This window comes from Diceros bicornis, chromosome 22, assembly GCF_020826845.1.
Source record: "Diceros bicornis minor isolate mBicDic1 chromosome 22, mDicBic1.mat.cur, whole genome shotgun sequence".
NCBI lineage: Eukaryota > Metazoa > Chordata > Mammalia > Perissodactyla > Rhinocerotidae > Diceros > Diceros bicornis.
The window spans coordinates 59330057-59353513 of NC_080761.1; the positions used below are offsets into that span (position 1 = coordinate 59330057).

Genomic DNA, 23457 nt, shown 5'->3' on the forward strand with positions numbered 1-23457 from the left:
TGAGAAGTCAGCTGATAGCCTTATGGGGTTTCTTTTGTATGTAACTGGTCTTTCTCTTGTGGCTTTTAGGATTCTCTCTTTATCTTTAATTCTGGACATTTTGATTATGATGTGTCTTGGTGTGGGCCTCTTTGGGTTTATCTTGTTTGGGGCTCTGTGTGCTTCCTGTACCTAGATGTCTGTTTCTTTCCTTAGGTTAGGGAAGTTTTCATCTATTATTTCTTGAAATAGATTCTCTGCCCCTTTGTCTTGCTCTTCTCCTTCTGGGACACCTATAACACGGATGTTAGTGCGCTTGATGTTGTCCCAGAGGTCCCTTAGACTGTCCTCACTCTTTTTAATTCTTTTCTCTTTTACCCGTTCACCTTGGGTAATTTCTTCTAGTCTTTCGTCCAACTTGGAGATCTGTTCTTCTGTATTCTCTACTCTGCTTTTGAGTCCCTCTGGTGAGTTTTTCATTTCCAGTATTGTATTCTTCATTTCTGATTGGTTCTTTTTTTATATCTTCTATTTCTTTGTTGACATTCTAACTGAGTTCATCTATTTTTCTCCCCAGATCAGTGAGCATCCTTAACACTTTGTTTCAACTCTCTGTCAGGTAGGTTGCTCATTTCTATTTCACTTAGTTCCTTTTCTGGGGTTTTGTCCTGTTCCCTTACTTGGAATGTATTCCTTTGCCTCCTCATTTTGCCTCTTTCCCTTTCCTTGTGTCTGTATTATGTAGGTCAGCTATGTCTCCTGCTCTTGGATAGGTGACCTTGTATAAGTGATGCCTTAGGAGGCCTGCAGTGTGCTTCCCTCAGTTCTCAGTGTTCCAGGGGTGACCCCTATGTGGGCTACATGTGTCCTTCTGTTGTGGCCTGTTTGCTCTCCCTGTAGGCACCCAGAGAGGATGAGTTATGCTCCTGGCCAGCTGTTGTAATGCTCAGCTGCTTGTAGTTGTTTTGGGCCCTTCAGTCTCTTTATCAGGTGTGGGGAGCCCCAGCACAGTTGGCTGCAAGTTCTAATACCACATATGTGTTGCAGTATTTCTTTTATGTGAGTAGGCCCCCAGTGTGGCAGGTTGTTAGGCTTAGGGCCTTACAATTGCTATAAGCCTCCAGCCTTTAGGTCTCGTCAGCTCTCTGAGGATTGCAGCTGGGTGGGGCTGGCATCAGGCATGGGAGCACCCAATTGTTTCAGGCTTTGGAAAGTGGGGCAAACCCCCTATGTTGGTCTTTGAGAAGCACAAGTCTTCTGCAGCCGACAAGCCCTGCCACCCACAGGTCCACACACACAGTCAGCAGAGTCCTGCCCCGTGTGTGCGCCCTGACCTCCTGAAGTGGACTCAGTCTCTCCCTGGCGGGAGCCCCACACACTCCACCACCGCCCCACGCTCTCTGCCCGCTCTTTGTGCACGCCCTGCCCCACTGAAGTGGCCTCAGTTGCCAGACTGCAGAGAATCCAGTCACCAATCTATGCAGGCCCACAAGTTGCCTGAGGGCCTGTTGTTGGGTGGGGCCAGTCTCTAGGGTGGGCTACCTGCCCTGGCTGAGCTGGATTAAATCGGTGCTCTAGTGGTTGGGGCAGACCGGGACTAGCAGGCCCCAGGGAGAACTCCAATGGCGTCTGTGTCAGCACGCCCACACCAGGCACAACAATGGCCGCTGCCAATGTCCCAGTCCCTGGAGAGGTCTCACCTCTCACCGAGATGCACTCAGGGCCTATTAGGTGAGTCTCTTTTCACCAAAGCACTATGCACCTTTTTTTCTGGTGATTTTAGGTTGCTTTCTGAACCTGGTGAGTTTGCGCGTGGGCCCTTTAAGAGCCGGTTTTAATTTCTTTGTGAACCAGCTTTTCTGGGGTACTTACTCCCAAATGTTTTAGTAGCAGGCAAAGTCAGATATTATGCCACTGGTCTCAACTGTGCTGGGTCCACACAATGCCCACAGCCGGAGCCCTCCCCGGCTCAGGGCCCCACTCCTCCAGGGAGGGCTACGTACCTTTGGGCTGCTCCCGGGCGGCCGTGAAGCTGGCGGCTTGTGAAGGCAGCGTTTTTTGTCTCCAAAAGTGAGTTTCTGCCTCTTCCACCTCGATTAGGATTGTCCTTTGTTGCAGGAGATCCTCTTATCCAGTTTTCAGTTCTGTCTTAGGGGTAATTTTTCCACGAGTAGTTGTAAATTGGCTGTGTCCGCGGGAGGAGGTGAGTTCAGAGTCTGCTTGCACCTCCATCTTGACTTGGAACCCTCTGATGGGACTTTCTTTTGGCAGCACTTCAGTACCTACTAAGTGCAGGAACTGGGGTCCCAGTCCTGAGCAGGGCACGCATGCAGTGCTGCTGCCTTGAAGTGTCTGTGGGAGGTGGCACGTAAAGGAGGCAGATCAGAGACAAAGAGGCCAGTGAGGATTGGGCAGCGCAGTTCTCCAGGCCTGACTCACAGGTGGGGGAGTTTGAATCAGAAGGTTGAGATTGCATTCTGCGTTCTCTTTTTTACGAGGCTAGAAATAATCAAGACTTGGCAGATTGGGCTCTGAAAGACACCTCTTCCTCATGGAGAGGAGTGAAGGGATTGAGGATGCATAAAATGCCAAAAGTATCTAAGTTGAAAGGGAAAAATAGAGAGACCCTAAATGATTATTGTAAAGTTAAACAGCTTTATAGTATTGTAAAACAAAAAAAGCACCATTAATAGCATGGTTACTTATTTTTACTCTTTTATTTATATTTTCTCTTTGATTTAGATTGGCCCAAGAGAGAGAAGAAGCAAAAGCAAAGAAGCAAAAATCAACAACAGGCAACACCAGCTTGTTGGAAAAGATGGGAGTGGTGGATTTCCACGTGAAAGCTGTGCCAGGGACAGAAGTACCAGGGCACAAAGTGAGTCTCCTCTGGTAGCCTGACCAGCCCAGGAAACTGACTTCTGAGACCATATGACCCTGGGCATCGTGTCTAAAGCAGTGGCTTTTTTCCCTTGCTTTGAAGCAGTTAACATAGAGAGTGCTTTATAGTCTTCAGAGTGCTTTTATAGCTCTTAGGTAAGCACAGTTCCTCCCCCATTTTACAAAGAGAGAAATCAGAAATTCAAATGGAGGCAGGTCTCCTAGGGGACAAAGGTGAGGCATACAGGCAGATGCAAGTTTGCCTTTTTTTTTTTTTTTTTGAGGAAGATTGGCCCTGAGCTAACATCTGTTGCCAATCTTCCTCCCCCAGTACATAGTTGTATATCCTAGTTGTAGGTCCTTCTAGTTCTTGTATGTGGGATGCCACCTCAGCATGGCTTGATGAGCGGTGAGTAGGTCCGCACCCAGGATCTAAACAGGCAAAGTTTCCATGGATGTTGATAAAGGCCGACAAAGTGGAACATGTGAACTTAACTGCTACGCCATTGGGCCAGCCCCAGCACGTTTGCCTTTTTAATAGCTGGTGTTTTTGAGTAGCATCCTACGTGGTTTATATGGGATTGATAGCTGCCCCAATATTTTTTTTTTCTTTTTTCTTTCCTCATACACTTTGCTTTTTTTTGTTGTGTGTTTTGTTTTTTTTTTCGGTGAGGAAGATTAGCCCTGAGCTAATATCTGTGCCAGTCTTTCTCTATTTTTTTTTTTTTTTGTATATGGGTCACTGCCACAGCATGGCTGATGAGTGGTGTAGTTCCACGCCCGGGATCTGAACCTGCAAACCTGGGCCACCAAAGCAGAGCACGCTGAACTTAACCACTACGCCACTATGGTCCCCTCATATTTTTGAGGACTTGTTTCATTATCAGAAACCTAAACCCAATAGCAGTCATGGTCTACTGTGAATTTAAATTTTTTTAAAAGTTGTATTTTTGCAGTGTGGTTCATCTTTTCCGTTTGTGACATATATAATAAATACGTTCTTTTTTTTTTCTTTTAGAATTGGATTGTGAGTAAATTTGGAAGAGTCCTACCTGTCCTTCACCTAAAGAATCAACATAAACGTAAAATATCCTTTGAAATTGGCCTTTTAGAGTAATTGTTTACCACAGTGATGGATACTTGCAAAAGTTACTTCCTACCTTCAGAATTTTCCTGCCTCTGTCAGTAAATCTTTAGATGTTTATTTAACAGTTTTTACGTTCCCAGTTTCTAGGCAAGGTAAGAGCTACCTACCTACATGTATGAGACAATTAGAGAATAATGAGAGAAAGTAATGAGGTTTTATGCAATTAAGTGCCCAGAGTTAAAACCAAGCACCATCACTATTAATCAGAAGAAATTACTTGGGCTGTACATAGATGTTACAGCAAACTGATTCACATTTTATTCTAGACAATGAGTAGAATGTAAAATGGATGTTATTGAGGTAGGAGAATCAGAGCTAGGATGGGTCAGTATCGAGAAGGCAGGAATGGCCAAAAGAATTTGAGACTCAAGGACGTGCAGTCAGTGTCTGGCTGTGCTCCTGTGGATGCCCCTCTATACTCTGCTTTATGGTACAAGCTCAGTGGATAGATTTCTTGGATTTATAGAAAACAGTCTTGGGGCCTCTCTTCCTAGAATAAGATGTGAATCAGTTTGCTGTAATATCTATGTACAGCCCAAGTAATTTCTTCCGATTAATAGTGATGGTGCTTGGTTTTAACTCTGGGCATGGCATAGAAAGCTCAGTTTCAAAGACCCTGTGGTCACCTAGTGAAGTCCTCATTTTGTTTGACAGGAGACTGAGGGTTAAACAGTATTCCTGTTACTTCACCAGATTGATAGCTTTGCCTAAAATCTAGCACCTTAGTTTTGTTCCTTGACTTTTGGTAACATCATAAAGTATGATCCATCAAAATACTGCCACAACTTAAAGAAGATAGGAGAGGATTTCACAAATGCCACCCCTGTATCCAACCTCACTTGGGAACTGGAAGGAGGAAATGATCCTATGAGTAAGAAACGGCGAGGAGAGTTTTCTGACTTTCACAGCCCTCCCAAGAAGATGATAACAGTGCAGAAGGATGAGGGTTCGATTGCATCTCTGGCTATGAGACTAAGACCCAGTAGGATAATGGAGAGTCTACACTTAACACAGCAACAGGCTGCACAGGAAACACCTTATGATCCCATTACTCCTCCTAAATCACCCTGGGTACCTGATTCTGAGAGCCAGAAACTTAAAAATGTATTTTCTCAGACTTCTGGCTTGGAAACTACCAGGAATAGAAATAGCATGTCTGATGGTATCGATTCTGAAGATGAATTAAGGCTCCTGATTGCAAGAGAGGAAAACTTAGGGAGAACTACATGGTCCTCAGTAAATGAATCTGAAAATGATCCCTTTGAAGTTGTAAGGGATGATTTCAAATCAGATGTTCACAAACTTCATTCTTTAACAGGTTTAGGCATTAAAAATAGTGTCTCTTGCCTTGATAGTGAAGATAATGTTATGGGAAATGATTGTGACTATGATTCAGGAGATACGGATGAAATCATTGCAATGAAAAAAAATGCTGGTAAGGTCAAAAACAGTGCAGAATTTTCACAAATGGAAAAGTCTATGCACAAGAAATCTTTGAAAAACAGAAAAAAACGTGAGCCTTCTGATCATCGTATTAAAGTACAAAAAGGAAAAACCAATGTAGAGCTAGCCATCAGTCACGGAGTTAAGCTTAGTTGTAAATCTCTGTCCGATTTCAGTAGCAGTGAAGATGCTGATTCTGTATCAGAATTAGCCAAGGCTAAAGGAGATGAGTATAACGCCATGATGAAAAGCTGTCTCCATGTGAATCTCACTTTAGCTGATTTGGAGCAGTTGGCTGGCAGTGACCTGGAGGCACCAAAAGAAGATACTGAGGGCGATGGCTGGGAAACCACTGCCAAGTGTGACAGGGCCTCCAAAAGCCGCAGGATTCCCAGCGGCCTTCACAGAGGTCAACAGTGTATTCATCCTGAGGAGATTGTGGCTTCCCTTTTAGAAGGAGAAGAGAACACCCATGGAAAACAGAAGCCAAAGGAAAACAACGTAAAGTCAAAATTCCAGGCTTTCAAGGGAGTAGGCTGTCTCTATGGAAAGGAATTAGTGAAAAAATCCTTGAAAGTGAGTGTTGCCTCTAACAATATTACTAAAGATCAGAATTTCTTGAAACTTGAGAATTTCAGTAGCATATCCATGGAAATGGGGCGCCTGTATGCTAATGGCTCATCAAGCAAACTGACTCCTTTCCAACGTGCAAAGAAGGCAAATGACCCAAACCATATTCAGCCTCAAAAAAGACAGTCCACTTTTAAGAGCCAGGATCACAAGGTGTTGTCCCCTAGCAGTTCAGAAAAGGGAAGTAGAAATCCTATTTCTAGTCTGTTGCCATTAATAGATAAGAAATCTTTAAGTCTTGGTGCAAAGACTCTGAAGAAAGGCTCTGATGAAGACTGTTGCCATAGGACAGCAAAGACAGGAGAGGGCTCCAAAAAGAGGCCTGATCTGAGCAGCCGCACAGCCCCTGAGACATCACCTGAGGTCTCCTCCAGGAGGGACACTCAGAGAAGTAAAACAGACTCCCCACTTTCTGTTAAAAGTTCATCCAGTGTTAATGCTAAGAATAAGCATGCTGAAGACAATCAGAAGCGTTTGGCAGCCTTAGAGGCAAGACAGAAAGCCAAACAAGCACAAAAGCAGCTGGTTCACAAGGCTCTGGCAAACGTGGTGAGTATGTGTTTAGTGTGTGCATCTAACAAGGGCTCTCTCAGAGTCCACCCTTCTTCCCATGAGGGTCAGCATGCCCCTTTAGAGCTCAGTGTCTTGGCACCCACCAGTTTTGTGTTTTGTGTCCTTGAGTTAGAAACTGTTATCGCCATGTATCTTTAGTACATCCCGAAAGAAGTGAGATTAAGTTCTACTTACGAAAAATATTTTTGTTTTTATCTAAAGTTTTCTTCAAAATTTCCTTTCCTTGAGAAGCTGTACCTGGTATAAAGTGATGTATCCCAATATGTCTGAATTTACATAGAAATCACTTGCCAAGTTATTTATGTCTTGCAGAGATTTACTATAATGAGCCTTTATTCATTTTTCTGAACAACTGTTAGGTACATATGAAGTTCCAGGCCTTCAAAGTAAGTGCTGGATTTACAGAATGAGGATTGTGGTCTGTGCCTTGGGCTGTTATTGGCTCACAGTGTGGTGGGTAGAAGGTCACAGTTTAGTTCCACGGGCCGAGAGAGAAGAATGCCCGTGCACCCTGGCAGCACACAGGAGGCATGCGAAGTCTGTTAGGAGGGTGGGGGAAAGGACTCTCTCAGCCTGAACTGAGTGTAGTGTGAAAAGATCAGTGGGAATGGGTCAGGCAGAGATAAAAGGGTAAGAAGGGAGAAGAAAGGCATTCCAGGAAAAGGGAGCAGTTTGTCCAAAAGTGAGTATTTGCAGTCAACGTGCCTGAAATGTATAAAGTATGAGGTGGCAAGAAATGAGGCTAGAGAGATTAGTAGGGGCAAGATGTGAAGAGGCTACGGAGGCTGGACTTTGTTCTTAAGGCTGTGAAAAGACTGAAGAACTTTAAGCAAGGGAATGAGGAAGAGTTATATGTATATTGGAACAGGAGTAGACAAACTGCAACTCACAGGCCATTTAGCCTGTAGCCCATTTTGGTACAGCCTCCAAGCTAAGAAGGGTTTTTATATATATATATATTTTTTTTAATTTTATTTATTTTTTTCCCCCAAAGCCCCAGTAGATAGTTGTACATCATAGTTGCACATCCTTCTAGTTGCTGTATGTGGGACGCGGCCTCAGCATGGCCAGAGAAACGGTGCGTCGGTGCGCGCCCAGGATCCGAACCCGGGCCGCCAGCAGCGGAGCACGCGCACTTAACCGCTAAGCCACGGGGCCGGCCTGAGGGTTTTTATATTTTTAAAGAGTTTAAAAGAAGAATAATGCAGGACTGAAACCATATGTGCCCTGCAAAGCCTAAAATATTTACTCTCTGGCCCTTTACTGAAAAAGTTTGCCAACATCTGTTTGGGAAAGGTTGTTCAGGCTGTGACAAAAACAAATTGAACGGGACAAATTTGGAACCAGGGACAGCCTTTGGGAGGTCGTGAGCCAGAAGCAAGGCAGTGACAGTGGGAATATGTTTAGAAGATACCAAGAAGGTCCAGTTGATGGAACTTGGCGATCAACTGGATATGGAGAGAGAAGTTTTAAGTTCCCATCATGAGAAATAAGTGGATGATGTGGGCATTCACTAGATAAGAAAATAGGATGGGAAGTAGATTTGGCAGGGGAAGGAGATGAAGGGTTGTCTTAAGGTGCAATGCTTTTGATGACTGTTCTAGGATGGTCACCCAGAGGACAAGCCAACACACATCATCTTTGCTTCTGACAGTGAAAGTGAAACAAAGGAGGCATCCACTCAGGAGCAAAGCCATCTGGGAGAGGAACCAGTGAAAGTAAGACGTTCAGGACGCCCACATGGGCATTCCTCTAACCTTTGCAGATCCATTTCTGTCTGATGCAAATGAAGACCTCCACACAACTGCCAGGCTCAACATAAAATCCTCTGGGAACCACGATGAGACCCGGGGCTCCCCAGACCACCAAACATGGAGACTGCAGAGACCTTGGAGATTTTCTCCCAAGTGAATCTCTCTTCCACATTGTCTGCAAAGTGACGTCAATATCAGTGAAACCCTGCAGAAGGTGTTCTCACATATAATAACTGTCCGCCACCCCCATCCAGGCTGCATTGGGAGCCTCTGGATTAGTGACCCGAGAGGCCAAGTAGATATCACTGAGTCAGGAGTTTCTATCCTAACCACCTTCCACCCTTTCGTGGAAGATGCATCTGGATTGTTGGTTCTTAAATATGAGAGGGAAGATTACATAGTGAAGGAAATGCTGATTGCCTCAGTTATTAATAAACGTCTCTGTCTTCTCTTAATCCCTGTAACAGGAGTCCATGGGTAGAGCATCTGGGAAGCTGTTTGACAGCTGCGATGATGAGGAATCTGGTTCTGAAGATGATAGTAACAGGTTCAGAATTAAACCTCAGTTTCAGGGCAGAGCTGGACAGAAGGTTAGTGAAGACTGAAAATAATAACACTTGTAGTGTGTCCTTATTTTTCAACAACATCCTTAAATCTAGGTAAATACAGACAGACCTTGATGTGCACTTCAGTGTTTAGGTGTTTATTTTGGGAGTGAGTCCTCTTTAACCCTCTCTGATTGGTTTGAGGATAGGTGAGGTTATGCAAGCATTAATATAGTGAATTTCAGGGCGTGGGAGGTGTACTTGGAAGGTCTTCTTTAGAAGTGATTTCTTGGGAATATGGTTATCAATTGTGTTTGTGTTTGTGTAGCTCATGGATTTGCAGTCTCACTTTGGCACCGATGACAGATTTCGCATGGACTCCCGATTTCTAGAAAGTGACAGTGAAGAGGAACAGGAAGGTAAATTGTCTAAACAATTCTGAAGTCAGAGCTGGGGGACCCTGAGAAGTCATCTAGTCTAGTTTCTTCACTTAACATGTGGAGAAACTGCACCTCAGAATTGTAGAGCTTACAATCCAATGTTTAGCTTACTCAGTACTACCTCAGTTTGTTTGTACATATTAATTTGTTTAGAAAATTTTAATTACTTGAAGCTGCCAGAAAGGACAGGAATAGATAACATCCATTAAAGGCACCGTCTTCCTCCGTCCTGTCCCTGGCGTAAGAGAGAAGGCGTGAGGTAGAAAATTTTAATTACTTGAAGCTGCCAGAAAGGACAGGAATAGATAACATCCATTAAAGGCACCATCTTCCTCCGTCCTGTCCCTGGCGTCCCTCCCTGGCAGTAGATCAGCAGGTCCTGGTGAGGCCATGGAAGTCTCACCTGGCTTTCTAAAAGGAAGAGTGTTCATCTTGCCTCCACTGTATGTGCTAGGTGCAGGTTTTTAAAAAGCAATGTACTGTTGAATGCCATTCTACCTGAATTCATCCTTATTTGAATATATCTAATAGTAATGATGCTATCAGAAGCATCCTAATTCTGTTCCTTTTTACTTCCTGCTTTTTTCACAGCCATGGTTCCAGACTTCCTCTATAAGACCTACTCTTATCCTTTTCAAAAGACTCTACCTCCTACTTGACCAAGAGGGTGGCCGCCTCGAGTGAGCTCCCTATTTCCCTCTCCAATCTCAGAATTTCTCTTTCCTTACTCCTTTTTGTCCCCCCTTCCTGAGTTAATCTAATCTGCATCTTACTCCTCCTCATTCATACTTCCTGTTCCCCCCTTTCTCATGTGCATATTCATCCTTCTTTTTTCTTATAGCTCCTTCCTCTTTCTACAGACATGATTAGGTTTCAGGTCCCAAAAAAGCCATTTCTTCAACCTTGCCAGTTTTCGAGTTGCCACTTTCATCTCTTTTTCAGCACTAAACTTGAAATGAAAAAATAAATTGCATCTAACCCAGAAGCAGTTGGCTTTGTATTGAATACAATCTCTGATTTGACTCTCTGGATTCTTTGAGGTGATTATTATGTGTATTGTACATTTCCAGAAACCAGGGTTCAGAGAGTAAATTCTCCAGGGTCCACACCAACTTATGTTTCAGAGCTTCTCACTCAAAATTCCATGTTGAAAATAGGAATGGACAGAACCTTGGGAATAGGTTACATTTAGAAGCTGCATATAAAAGGTACTTTCTTAACGTCTGTCACTTTTGTCTGTCTCCTTACAACTCTTCTGGTATGTATTCCCTCAAAGCTGTGAATAACAAGTTCACCAAATGCAGTGCATTTGTTCAAGCTTCAGGCTCTTCAGCCTGCCAGCCGCATTTGTCACTGTTGACCACCATCTTGAAATGTTCTGTTCCCTTTGCTTCCATTGCACCATAACTTCCTTAGGTTCTTCGTTATTCCAGGTTCCTAATTTTCCCTTTGCCTCCAGATGTAGGCCCTTCCCAAGTTGCTGTAAGTCCCTGTGGCTTTAGCCTTCTCTTATACATGGGGATTTTCCAGATTTGGGTCATCTTTGCTTATGGCTGTTGTGCTGAGCTCCCAACTGTTCTTTTCTTAGTGCTTGATGGATATTTCTCACAGACATTGCTGTGAGAACAACAAATTCTCAGCAAGTCCCAGACTGAATTTCTCTCAGCTCCTCTGGACCCTTCTGTTTCTGTTGATGGCACTTCCATTCTTAGGGCAGTCAGACATAGAACCTCTGTCTTTTGTTTCTTTCCTTCCCGACTCTTGAGGCTCAATCTTTTGTGAATTGCAAAGACTATCTTGCAGATAAGTGGCACAGCCAGCCTACAAACTCCTGGATCCCTTTCCAGCATTGTGTTTTACTTCCTAATGGTCATTATTAGGTTAAAATTGAAATAGCTGGTTTTTGAAGTCAAAAGTTGTTGAATATTAGCAGTTTCGTATGGTTCAACCTAATACAATGTAAACTCTGCACTTCCTTACTTCAGTATATCTGTTCATTTTCTTTACTACGGCTGGCATGCTCTCCTCCCACCTCAGGGATCCACTTTGTCTTTCCTGCATTAGTCTCTACCTGTTTATGAAGCATTTCTTGATCCAATTGAACATAAATCTCTACCTCCTTTGAACCCTTAGAAACTTTTGGGGCATCTCGGTAGAGAACTTACTCAAAGCAGTGCTTTATTCTAGTTTCTGTTACTTGGTTGTTTATGTCCTCCGGTAAGTTGAAAGGGTCTTTAAGGCTTAGACTTCTTTTCTATAATTCAAACTAGCTGTTTAACTTTGTTCTCTCGTATTTGTCTGTTTCTAGTAGTTGAGGATAACAGCTTATGCCCCTATGTGTAGGGCTTATGGCTCTCTTCCTGCAGTATTTATTACTGAGTCAAAGGCTGAAACAACTATCTACTAACATATTAATATTCGGTAAAATTACCATCTTTCATTTTTGGATTTACTTGTAATTTAGATTACATTTTTAGAATTTAAAGAAAATCAAAGAGTCTGTAATCACTTTAGCTTTGTAACTACTGTCTTGCTCTGATACATTTGCCATTTTTACCCTAAAAAACTTCTAGACTTTCTGCTGAAAGCCATTAAATCTAGATTTCATTTTCATAGTTACAAATGAGAAGTGGGACTTTTTGTTTGCTGGTCATGCAATCTCTGAGTTCACTATGACATTGAGGGTCTTGGGAATAGGGAGGTTAGCAAATTGAAGCTTAACTTTTTGTCTTCCTATCTTAATGTTCTTTCCACATGTTTGGGTGCTTGATAAATATTTGATGATTGAGACTTCTCAAGTTATGTTTGCCAAGAGATTACTAATTATCCTTTTCCCTCTAAGAGGTAAATGAAAAGAAAACTGCTGAGGAGGAAGAGCTTGCTGCAGAAAAGTTGAAAGCCCTGAATGTTGTACAGAGTGTTTTGCACATCAACTTAAGCAATTCTACAAGCAAAGGATCAGTAGCTGCTAAGAAATTTAAGTATGGTTTATGTTCCATCCAATTCCACCCTGTTTCCCTTTGCCATAAATGCCTTCTTGAACTCAGTTTAAAACTAGGCCATTTTAAACTTCCTGAAGAGGGCAGTTGGCGATATGTATCAGACCCTTAAAAATATACTAACCTTTGACCCAAAGATTTACTTCAAGAAACTAATCTTAGGGCCGGTCCCGTAGCTTAGCGGTTAAGTACACGCACTCCACTGCTGGCAGCCTGGCTTCGGATCCTGGGCGTGCACCGACGCACTGCTTCTCCGGCCATGCTGAGGCCGTGTCCCACATACGGCAACTAGAAGGATGTGCAGATATGACATACAACTATCTACTGGGGCTCTGGGGGGAAAAATAAATAAATAAATAAAATTAAAAAAAAAAAAAGAAACTAATCTTAAATTATTTTTATATTTATGTACTTAGATATCATAGCAACATTGCTTCCATTAGTGAAACAATTGGACAAAGGCTTAAATTTTAACTGTAAAACTGTAAAGCAATATAAGTGTAACTGTTTATTATGGAAAATTTTAAACATATAATTTAGGGAGACCAGTGAATGAAACCCCTGTACACCATCACCCAGATTCTATAATCATCAACATGTGACTAGTTTTCTCTTCTATACCTTTCCTCACTTCCCCCTGCTTTCCCCACTGAAATATTTTATTCAAATCCCAATAGTATATCATTTTCTCTCTATTTTAGTGTGTTTAAAATAATTTTTAATATTAAAAAAGACCCAGGGAAACTCAATACTAAGTAATTTAAATATGATGGTTTCTAATGAGCTCTTAATACTCTTCTTTGATATTGTGTAGCTTTGTCTTTGCTCAAAAATTGGAATCGCCCTGGTGTTGAATTATAATTTGCTATTAATTTTTTGTATTAGTATTCTGATTTATCTCTTTCAACTTACCACTCTCCTTTTTTTACACAGGGACATCATACGTTATGATCCAACAAGGCATGACCATGCCACCTATGAAAGAAAGAGAGATGATAAACCAAAAGAAAGGTAAATCAAGCTGCTACTTTTAGTAGCAGGATCATATGAATGAATCTCATTTCAGACAATGAGAAAAGTAGATAGTAACCAGTATCCCATCCATTGGTCCACACTGTATTTAGTTTAAGACCAAGGGAGGGAAAAGAGTGGAATGATGGACATGGCAGAGAGAGTCTTACCTTTGACAAAGGAATCTCATGCATGTAAATGATGATATGTGTTCCTACTCTAGGATGGTGTCTCCTACCAGTTTAATTTCTTGTGGCTAGTGTAACAAATTGCCACAAACTCAGTAGCTTAAAACCATAAAAATTATTTCTCACAGATCTGGAGGCTAGGAGTCTGAAATCAAGGTTTTTGAAAGGATTGCGTTCCCCCTGGGGGTTCAGAGGGAAAATCTGTTTCACGCCTCTCTTAGCTTCAGATGGCTGCTAGCAGTTCGTGGTACTCCTTGGCTTGTGGCTGCATTACTCCAATCTCTGCCTTTATCTTCATATGGCCTCCTCTTTTCTGTGTGTCTCTCATCTTTGTTTCTATTATAAGAACACTCGTGATTGCATTTAGGGCCTACCTAGATAATCCTGGATAATCTCTTTGTTGCCAGGTCCTTAATTACTCTGCAAAGACTCTTTCCAAATACACAAGGTAATATTCACAGGTTCCAGGAATTAGAGACCAGACATTTCTTTCTGGGGCAACCATTCAATCACTATACTACTCAATGTGTTAGGAGCTTCTATTACCTGTATATAGATATGCTGTCAGTTTGATAAATATGGCAAATATATGAAGCGATCAGTAACTTTGCTGGTTTAATTCCTTCATTTTCCTACTGTTAAAATCACAAAGGCAAGTATCCTGAATTAGATTCCAGAACACAAAAGACGTTTGTAGAGAAACTGGTGAAATGAGAATGAAGTTTGAATTTAGTTAATAGTAATGTACCAGTGTTAATCTTTTAGTTTTGACAATTGTATCATAGTTATATAAGATGCTGCCATTAGGAGAAACTAGGTAAAGGTTAGTTGGGAATGCTGTACTATCTTTGCAACTTTTCTGTAAATCTAAAATTGTTCCAAAATTAAAAGTTTCTCTTAAAAAGAATTACATATCAGACCAAAGTAGAAGTAACATAAATATTCCCTGCAGCATAGAATTATTATTTTGTTATTTCAGATAATCCACATTGAACACGGTACGTAAGTGGAGAATATTTTGTATAATATATTAGATTTGTTTTTATTTATATCTAGGGTGTATTAGTTATCTATTGCTGCATAGCACATTATCCAGAACTTAGTGTCTTAAAACCACAAATATTTATTATCTCAAAGTTTCTGTGAGTTAAGAATTTGGGAGCAGCTTCTTTAGGTGGTTCTTTCCAGGGTCTCTCAAGAGGTGAGATGTGAAAATGTTGCCTAGGGCTTTAGTGTCTGAAGGCTTGACTGAGCCTGGATGATCTGCTTCCAAGGTGGCTCACTCACATGGCTGTGGGCCAGTACTTCACCTTGTTGGCCTGTCCATTAAGCTGCTTAAGTGCCCTCATAACCTGGCAGCCAGCTTCCCCCAGAACAAGTGACCTAAAAGAGAGAAGAGGAAGCCACAGTGTATGTTATGACCTAGTCTTAGAAGTCACACACTGACACATCTGCCTTATTCCATTTTCTTGAAACAAGTCGCTAAGTCCAACCCATACTTTGATGGGGGGTTAAAGGGAGAAGTATTGAGGAATTTGTAGACATATTTAAAACCACCACAATCCAGCCTCTGGCCACAAGTTGTTTACATTCCTACCACATGCAGAATATGCTCACCCCCTCTCGACACTCCCCAGAAGTCTCACCTCTTTATAATATAAGTTCAAAATCCAGGATGTCATCCAGATCAGATCTTGGTGCAAATGAGGCTTATCTGTTGAGAGCACCTAGTGTAGTTTTGTTTTTATCAGAAGACCTGTGAACTGAAGAGACTAGTTTTCATCCCCTCCTCCAACAAACAGTAGTGGAACAAGCAGGATGTCCAGTGTAAGCTCTTATTCAACAGAGGCAGACAGGAGACAGAGAAGTCACTGCTCCATAGTAGCTCTAAAATCTAGACAGGTAAATGTCGGGAGTTCTTTGTTTAGAACTGAGGACCTGGAAACAATTCTCTGTGATTCTTGACTCTGCCTTTTGGATCATCCTTCTTTTTCCATGAATGGTAGCACGTGTTTGCAGCTGAGTAATGTTCTTAGCCTGCTTTTTGCTTGTAGAAATGTGGGAGTCCAAAAGCCTCTTCACTGTGGAATGTCTGTGTATCTATCAGTCCAAGCTAGTGGTGTTTCTGCTAATATAATTCTCTTAAAATCTTTGTGAGTCTCCTGTGAATCTTCTTGGGGTTCATTCCATTAGACAAAAGCCAAACGCACAAATCATTTTGAGATGAGCCTTTTTTTACTGTGGGCTTCTGTGACACTGCTGAGAGACAATATCTTTAAACTCCTTAGAAGCCCTATTTGAGCAATTGTAATTTCTGAGGTATATCTAGGGTCTTAAAGGATTTTGTTTTATATTTAGACTGGGGTCTACAAATTTTTCTGTTAAGGGTCAGATAGTAAATATATTAGGCTTTGCAGGCCAAGTGGTCTCTGTTGCAATGACTCCACTCTGCCTTTGTAGCAGGAAAGCAGCCATAGACAATATGTAAATGAACAAGGGAGGCTGTGTTCTAATAAAACTGTTAGCAGGACATTGAAATTGCATTTCCTATAATTTGTGCATGTCATGAAATCATCTTTTTACTATATTTAATTTTTGTTGTTGTTACTGAGGAAGATTGGCCCTGAGCTAACTTCTGTTGCCAATTTTCCTCTTTTTGCTTGAGGAAGATTCACCCTGAGCTAACATCTGTGCCCGTCTTCCTCTGTTTTATCTGTGGGTCGCTGCCACAGCATGGCTTAATGAGTGGTGTGGGTCCACGCCTGGGATCCAAACTCGCAAACCCAGGTTGCCAAAGTGGAGCATGCCGAATTTAACCACTACGCCATGGGGCCAGCCCCCTCATCGTTTTATCTTTTTCCAACCATTTCAAGCTATAAAAAATACTCCTAACTTACAGTCCATACATGAATATGCAAAAGCCTGGCTTTGGCCCGTGGCCCATAGTTTGCCAACACTTAGACCTTGTTTTCCTGAGAGTCTTAGATTTGATCTTTGCTTAGAAACCATTTCTTAAATTTCATGTCATTTGCCTTATAGAGCTTGGTTTCACAGGGGGCATATCTGTCTTAAATATTAACCAGGTTGGTTTATTTAATGAAGTACTAAAAGTTTCTCCCTGTGAGGTAGTCTCCACCAATAAGATGATTATTTAGGATATCTTGTTCATTTATTACTTGGGGTAATACAGTTAGAACTTTAGCCTGATGTTGTTCATAATATGTGGAGTGGGCTCTAATAGGAAAAAGGATTTTAATCTTTAATTAGCTAAAAACTTGATATTGGAGAGGCCGGCCTCATGGTGTAGCGGTTAAGTTCATGGGCTCCGCTTCATCGGCCTGGAGTTTGCAGGTTTGGGTCCTGGGCCCAGACCTGCGCACCGCTTATCAAGCCATGCTGTGGCAGCGTCCCATATAAAGTGGAGGAAGGTGGGCACAGATGTTAGCCCAGGGCCAATCTTCCTCAGCAAAAAGAGGAGGATTGATGGGTGACAGTTCTTAGCTCAGGCCTAATCTTCCTCAAAAAAAAAAAAAAAAAACACTTGATATTGGAAACTGTCATGTAACTTTTTGTCTAAGATCAAAGAGACAAGCATATTCCTAAATACAGAGCATGGTAACATAAAAATATAAAAATTTCATTCCTAAACAAACTAGAGTTAGCATGTTTATAATTCATTTCTAAGACTGAATTATAACTAAATCTTTTTATGCCAGTTTCATAAAATTCACAGAATTTTAGAACTTGAAAAGGTCTTAGAAGTGATCTGGTTTAACATGTTCATTTTGCAGATGAGGAAACTGAGGGTCATTGCAGTTAAACGATTTTCTTACTCAAAGCTAATATCTTAGGTGTAATTTCTGAAATGTAATTCAGAGGCTAAGAGATAGGAGAATATGATTCATGTTTAGTATTTAGAGCTGTTTGACATAGTTTTGTGTATAAAAAGCTTTCTGGTCAAGATTCTCCTTTTTATGAGTAGTTTTATATATGGACCTTCTTGGTTGTTGAAAGGATGGGATTCAAGTTATCCAAAGTGTTTTCCTTTCCTGATTTCTGGATATTTTCCCAAAATTGAGTGTTTCTTTGTGGTGCACATGTCTATATATATATGTCAATGCAGTAAAGCAAAACGAAAGAAGAAAAGGGAGGAAACCGAGAAGCTACCTGAGGTGTCTAAAGAAATGTATTATGACATTGCTACGGATTTAAAAGAAATATTCCAAACTACAAAGGATACCAGTGAAAAGGAGGATGCCGGGCCCTGGAATGAGGACTATGGTGGAGAGAAAGCCGAGGAAGTCCACGACCGTGCAGCTGTGACGACCGGGGCTGGACAGCCTGGCGGATTCACTTTCTCCTTTTTTGATTCAGACTCTAAAGATGTAAAGGAAGGTACTTTTTAAAAAAAATTTTCATTTCAGGCAGTTTCAACTTAATTGACTGAGTTTACATGAAGTGTTATGGTTTAACATTAGCTAAAGAAAGGATTCTTTCTTCCACCTAGATTAGCGGTATGAGATCCAGTATTATGTGATCATAAACATAATGTGACTGGAGCTGTGTTTAAAAATTATTTTTGCATTTAAGGGAGCACATGTCTAGCTAGCTGCCGTATGAAGGGAAGCCAGAGAATAACGTGTAGCATCCCCTCTTCTGTTGAGTAGAAATAGTCCTGAAGAAGGATAGTAAGTCATATATTTAAATAGCTTCGTATCTTAAATACAATTGGAGAAGCCATGACTTACGGAAAGCCAATGCTGTGTGGTAGGGGAAAGGAAGAAATAGCTTAACCTTGGCTTTATATAAATATGCTGTGTCATTGATATGCCAGTTGTTTCAAACTTTATCCTTGGAGATTTGCCAGAACCTAGAGAAAAATGTAAACACCAGTATGTACAATTTTGCATGCCATTTCAGGAGGTTTACTTCTGAAGGCCAACAGGGGCCAAAAGTTAAAAACACCGATTCTTTAGGAGGCTGCTCCTCACCTAGTGTTCAAGATGGAATTTCAGCTTTTCTGGAAGTTCATTCTAAAAAGCAGGATATACCTATACAGGAGAATACATGCACACCTAATACAATGGGTTCTACTTTAAAGATCAGCAGTTAAAATAGCATCCGTGTGTTTAGCAGATAAGTATTAAATGCCAGCTCTGTGGTACTCCAACAGAGGTACAATCTAGTAGTTTTTCAAAAATTGTTCTAAATAAGACACAGTATATCATGTGCTGTGCTCTGCTTTATTCTCTTTGAGTACCAGGGTCAGTCCTAAACTGTTGAACAAAGTTGGCATGATATGGATATTGACTATAACTCTTCTAACTTGGAGAGCCAAGTGTGAGAAATTGGCCTTTAAATGAGTACTAAGACACCTCGGCAACTTGCGAGATGTGCTTTAAGTACTTGGGAAATTTGGGGAACTCATAAGGTGATTGTCCAGATCTTATAGCAGTAGTTTTTTCAGCAGTTCTAGAAAGAGGTTTTGGGAATTGAAAATATAAAGATATGTTCCTTGTCTTGTTGATGAATAAGCAGGAGGGAAATCTGGCTTCACTGCATTGTGTTATATTTTAGGCTTCTCATGCTAGTGATAGGTGCCATGCTTATTTTGTTTATTCTTTTAAACTGTTGCTCATTTGTAAACCTTTTTTTATATCTTTTTGTAGTATTACTATTATTTCTTATCAGGTCACCCCAGCAATGCTAAAAAATATGATAGCTTCTCTCAATTAATATTTGAAAATCTGAAAAGATACTACCTGTTTTTTGTGTCTGTGTGTGAGGAAGATCAGCCCTGAGCTAACATCCATGCCAATCCTCCTCTTTTTTTTCTGAGGAGGACTGGCCCTGGGCTAACACCTATGCCCGTCTTCTTCCACTTTATATGGGACGCTGCCACAGCATGGCCTGACAAGCAGTGCGTTGGCGCGCGCCCGGGATCCGAACCTGGTCCACCAGCAGCGGAGTGCACGCACTTAACCGCTGTGCCACGGGGCCGGCCCCACTACCTATTTTAAATTAATGATCAAGATATTGGAAATTTAGATAAAAGTGTGCATGGTGAAAGTAATCAAATGAGTGTGTTCAGAAATACTTGGTTGGGGGCCGGCCCCGTTGCTTAGCGGTTAAGTCCTTGCGCTCTGCTACTGCCAGCCTGGGTTCGGATCCTGGGCGCGCACCGACGCACCGTTTGTCCGGCCATGCTGAGGCCATGTCCCGTGTACAGCAACTAGAAGGATGTGCAACTATCACATACAACTATCTACTGGGGCTTTGGGGGAAAAAAAAAAGGAGGAGAATTGGCAATAGATGTTAGCTCAGAGCCGGTCTTCCTCAGCAAGAAGAGGAGGATTAGCATGGATGTTAGCTCAGGGCTGATCTTCCTCACAAAAAAAAAAAAAAAGAAATACTTGGTTGTTCACAATCCTGTCATCTTTTATTGTCATATGATATAGAGACCTATAGAGTTGAGACAGTGAAACCTGGGAAGATTGCCTGGCAGGGAGCCCCTCGTTTCCAAGACAGCAGTTCAGAAGAGGAAGATGTTACTGAAGAAACAGATGACAGAAAGCCCAGCCCTGGGTAAGTAATTTGTTTCTGTGTAGGTATATTTCATAATTTGTAAAATCTGAGTTAGACATGCTTTAGAAATATTATGGCAGTTTCCAAGCTATCTTCTCGAGACAACTTAATTTTCTTCCTTCAGCTCCTTTAGAGAGTTCTCTAGCCTTTCTGTAATGGGGAGTGTGTTTCCTTCCCCTTGAGATTTGGATACACTGGGTGGGGCATATGATTGTGCACAGGGAAGAGAGAGCCTGACTCTGAAGCCCCTGGTCTGGAGAGGATGCTGCGGCTGGCTGGCTGTTTCTCATGGGAAACACTGGCAAATGAGGTAGCAATGGTGGGTGAGAGTATCATCAACCAGTGTGGGTGGGGAGGATGGAGCACGTACTTAAGTGAGTCTTCGTTACCTAAGCTTCAGGTAGAAGAAAAGAATGTTGAATAGAGAGAGAGTTGGGGTCACTTTAACTCAGGGCAAAATGAGCAAAACACAAAGTAGATATATTTAAGGAATAGTTCATTTATATTTTCAGTGTAAACATTTCTTCTTAAATATTGAAATTAACCAACCAATCTCGCTCTCTCTCACTTCAGAGAAGTATCACTACCTGAGAAAGAGACCACTAGATTTTTCTTTTTCTCTAAGAATGATGAAAGACTTCATGGTAAGTCCATTTTTGGATTAAATGGTATAGAACAGGTAATAGCACAGCTCTCAGCAGTGTGCATTCTGATACAGTAACAGGCGTCCAAGTAGGAACTGTTTGGGAAAAATTCTGACCCTTTGCAGTGTCATGTGGATTAGTCCCCTCTTTTCAACTGATGCATGTTGACTTGTAAAGGTCTGGAGGACTGAGAGCTCCCACTCACCCCTCCCTCACTCACTCATTAGCATCAACAAGGGCTTGTTTTGTTCCAGGGACTTGCTTAAATGCTAGACATACAAAACTCCTAAGTTTTTAGTACCCTAAAAGTTCATGTGAAAACTCTGACGCTGTTGGTGAACTCTTCATTTCTTAAAGCCTAACACAAACAGAAACCAAGTTACATAATAGTAAATGGAATATAAACAGTAAAATCCTAGCAATTCTACATTTTCATTCTGTAAAAAAACAAAATATTTTTGAAAATTAGCATAAATTGGGAAAAAAATGGTCTTAACTAGAATTGAAGACCTTGATATAATGCCAGCACTAGAATATTGTCTGTTTTGGTAGTTTGCTGCCTCGTCATTTTTGATTTTCCCCTGGTAGGTTCTGACTTATTCTGGAGAGGAGTGGGAAGTAATATTAGCAGGAATTCTTGGGAGGCCAGAACAAACAACTTGCGGATGGTGAGTAATTGTATCTCCATATTGATTGTCCCCTAAATTAGATACAGTGTTATCTTTGTGTTAGTATTTGCCTGGTGTAAGAATATGGGAATAAAGTATAAAACTTAAGACAGAAAGGATCACAACCGAGAACATGATTTAAACACTCAGAATTATAGTGTTGGAAGGGAACTTAGAGATTAATTCAACCCACACGTGGTGCAGGTGAGGAGACTGAAGAGAGACCCCACTGAATGACTGGTCAGAGTTCCAGCCATGCTCATTAAGTAATAGGAAATCATGAGATTTTTGAAAGACTGAATTACAGTTTCCATTGTAAACATTTAAAGCCAAAAGCTGGAATATTCCCTGTTCATTCCAAGCGAGGATTTCCAAAATGGTTTCCACAACCCTGAGACAGAATAAGCTAAATTTTACTGAACACCTTGAAAATGATTTACAATTATTTTTAACAAAAGCTTTTGATATTATGTTTTTCTAGGATTGTCGGAAGAAACATAAAGATGCCAAAAGGAGAATGAAACCAAAATAATAAATGTCAGCATTGATTTTGATACTGAATGTGAACAAGGCTCACCTATGGAAATTGGGTGATCCAGAAAATAATTTTAGCTGAGAAAGAAAAATCAGAGTGAAAGACTATTCAAAATCTGGCTGGTGGATATCATTCTGGTTGCTGTATTTTCTATGGATTTCCTCTGTCTTTCTTCTTAAGTAATTACTTCAAAAAATTAACTTTTTTTGAAAAAAACTGAACTTTTTTTTAAATGAAGCACAAGATAGTCCCTCAAAATACTTTTTGTATATAATCTCTTTCCCCTCCATCCTCAATAGCTAATTGGCATCTTCTGATGCAAGGTTTACATAAAGCCTTTTTAAATATATGAGTCAGAGCACTTGTATTTTCCAGGTTAGGCTTTGTGTGAATTATAGGCTACTCTGATTGTACTGAAAATACCTTACCTCCATTTTGTCATCTTTATTTACCAGGTTGAATGAATTTGGCCCTAAGTTCTGTACTTGTGTTCTGGTGAAGAGCCAACTGAAATGCAGGACATTTCAGAGCAGCATCATAGGAGAATTCTGTAAGGACCAGAAAAGGATGCCAAATGCAGAGTTTTCCTTCCTTGGCCTCCAGATGGAGGCAGGCCTATCAATCCCAAAATTCTAGTTAGACCAGAGGCTTATGAAAAAACCCAAGTGTCTGAAAGATATGTAGTCACAGTCAGGAGTCAAGACCCTGAGTCCAGATAGGGAAGCAGATTCAATACCTTGTTAAATCAAACTGGTTAAGATTCAAGACAGATGTAGCCTCCTGTCAAACTGGGCTCTGTACAAAATTGTGTTATATAGACACAAGGGATTATCATTGAGCCACAATGTGTATATCTGAAATTAAGTATTGATTTACATCTTGATCAAATATAAACTCGGTGAGGGCTGGGATGTCATCTGGTTTGTTAACCATTATGTCCCCACTGCCTAGAACTGTGTCTAGTACATAGTAGGTGCTCAGTACATATATTTTTGAATAAACAGGGTCCAAGGAACTAAGTAGCTGAAGAGTCATTGGGGATTTCTGTGTTTTCAAGACTTTAGACTTCAGGGAGAATGGAAACAACCACTCAGCAGGATAAATAATCCAAATGTTTCACCTTCTCTTGATGTAGATTACATTTAAACCTTCTTATCTATTGCTGCATAACAAACCACCTCAGTAACAATCACTTATTTTACTCACAAATAAGCAGTTTAGTCAGGACTCAGTAGTGAGTGACTGCTCATCTCTACTCCATGTAGTGTCATTGAAGTAGCTTAGGTGGGGCTAGAGGATCCACTTCTTTTTTTTTTTTAATTTTTTTTTTATTGAGGTCACATTGGTTTATAACATTATGTAAATTTCAGGTGTACATCATTATATTTTGACTTCTGTATAGACTGCATCGTGTTCACCACCAAAAGTCTAGTTGC

The 23457-nt window shown here is 41.1% G+C and overlaps 1 protein-coding gene across 6 annotated transcripts in view; it reads left to right on the forward strand.

Annotated features, from left to right (window-relative positions):
* NOL8 (nucleolar protein 8) overlaps positions 1 to 23043 on the forward strand; it is a 33019-nt gene extending 9976 nt beyond the window's left edge. For 4 of the 6 annotated variants that reach the window (XM_058566102.1, XM_058566105.1, XM_058566103.1 and 1 more), the window contains exons 5-18: positions 557 to 598; positions 2722 to 2857; positions 3878 to 3946; positions 4757 to 6628; positions 8257 to 8370; positions 8874 to 8996; positions 9280 to 9370; positions 12234 to 12372; positions 13324 to 13401; positions 17713 to 17984; positions 20048 to 20174; positions 20748 to 20818; positions 21407 to 21486; positions 21968 to 23043. In XM_058566102.1, coding sequence (XP_058422085.1) covers positions 557 to 598; positions 2722 to 2857; positions 3878 to 3946; positions 4757 to 6628; positions 8257 to 8370; positions 8874 to 8996; positions 9280 to 9370; positions 12234 to 12372; positions 13324 to 13401; positions 17713 to 17984; positions 20048 to 20174; positions 20748 to 20818; positions 21407 to 21486; positions 21968 to 22018 — 3265 coding nt within the window. In that variant the 3' untranslated portion in view covers positions 22019 to 23043. The remainder of the gene's footprint in view (positions 1 to 556; positions 599 to 2721; positions 2858 to 3877; positions 3947 to 4756; positions 6629 to 8256; positions 8371 to 8873; positions 8997 to 9279; positions 9371 to 12233; positions 12373 to 13323; positions 13402 to 17712; positions 17985 to 20047; positions 20175 to 20747; positions 20819 to 21406; positions 21487 to 21967) is intronic. The other 2 variants (XM_058566108.1, XM_058566106.1) reach the window with 2 other exon arrangements.
* The last annotated feature ends 414 nt before the right edge of the window (positions 23044 to 23457 follow it).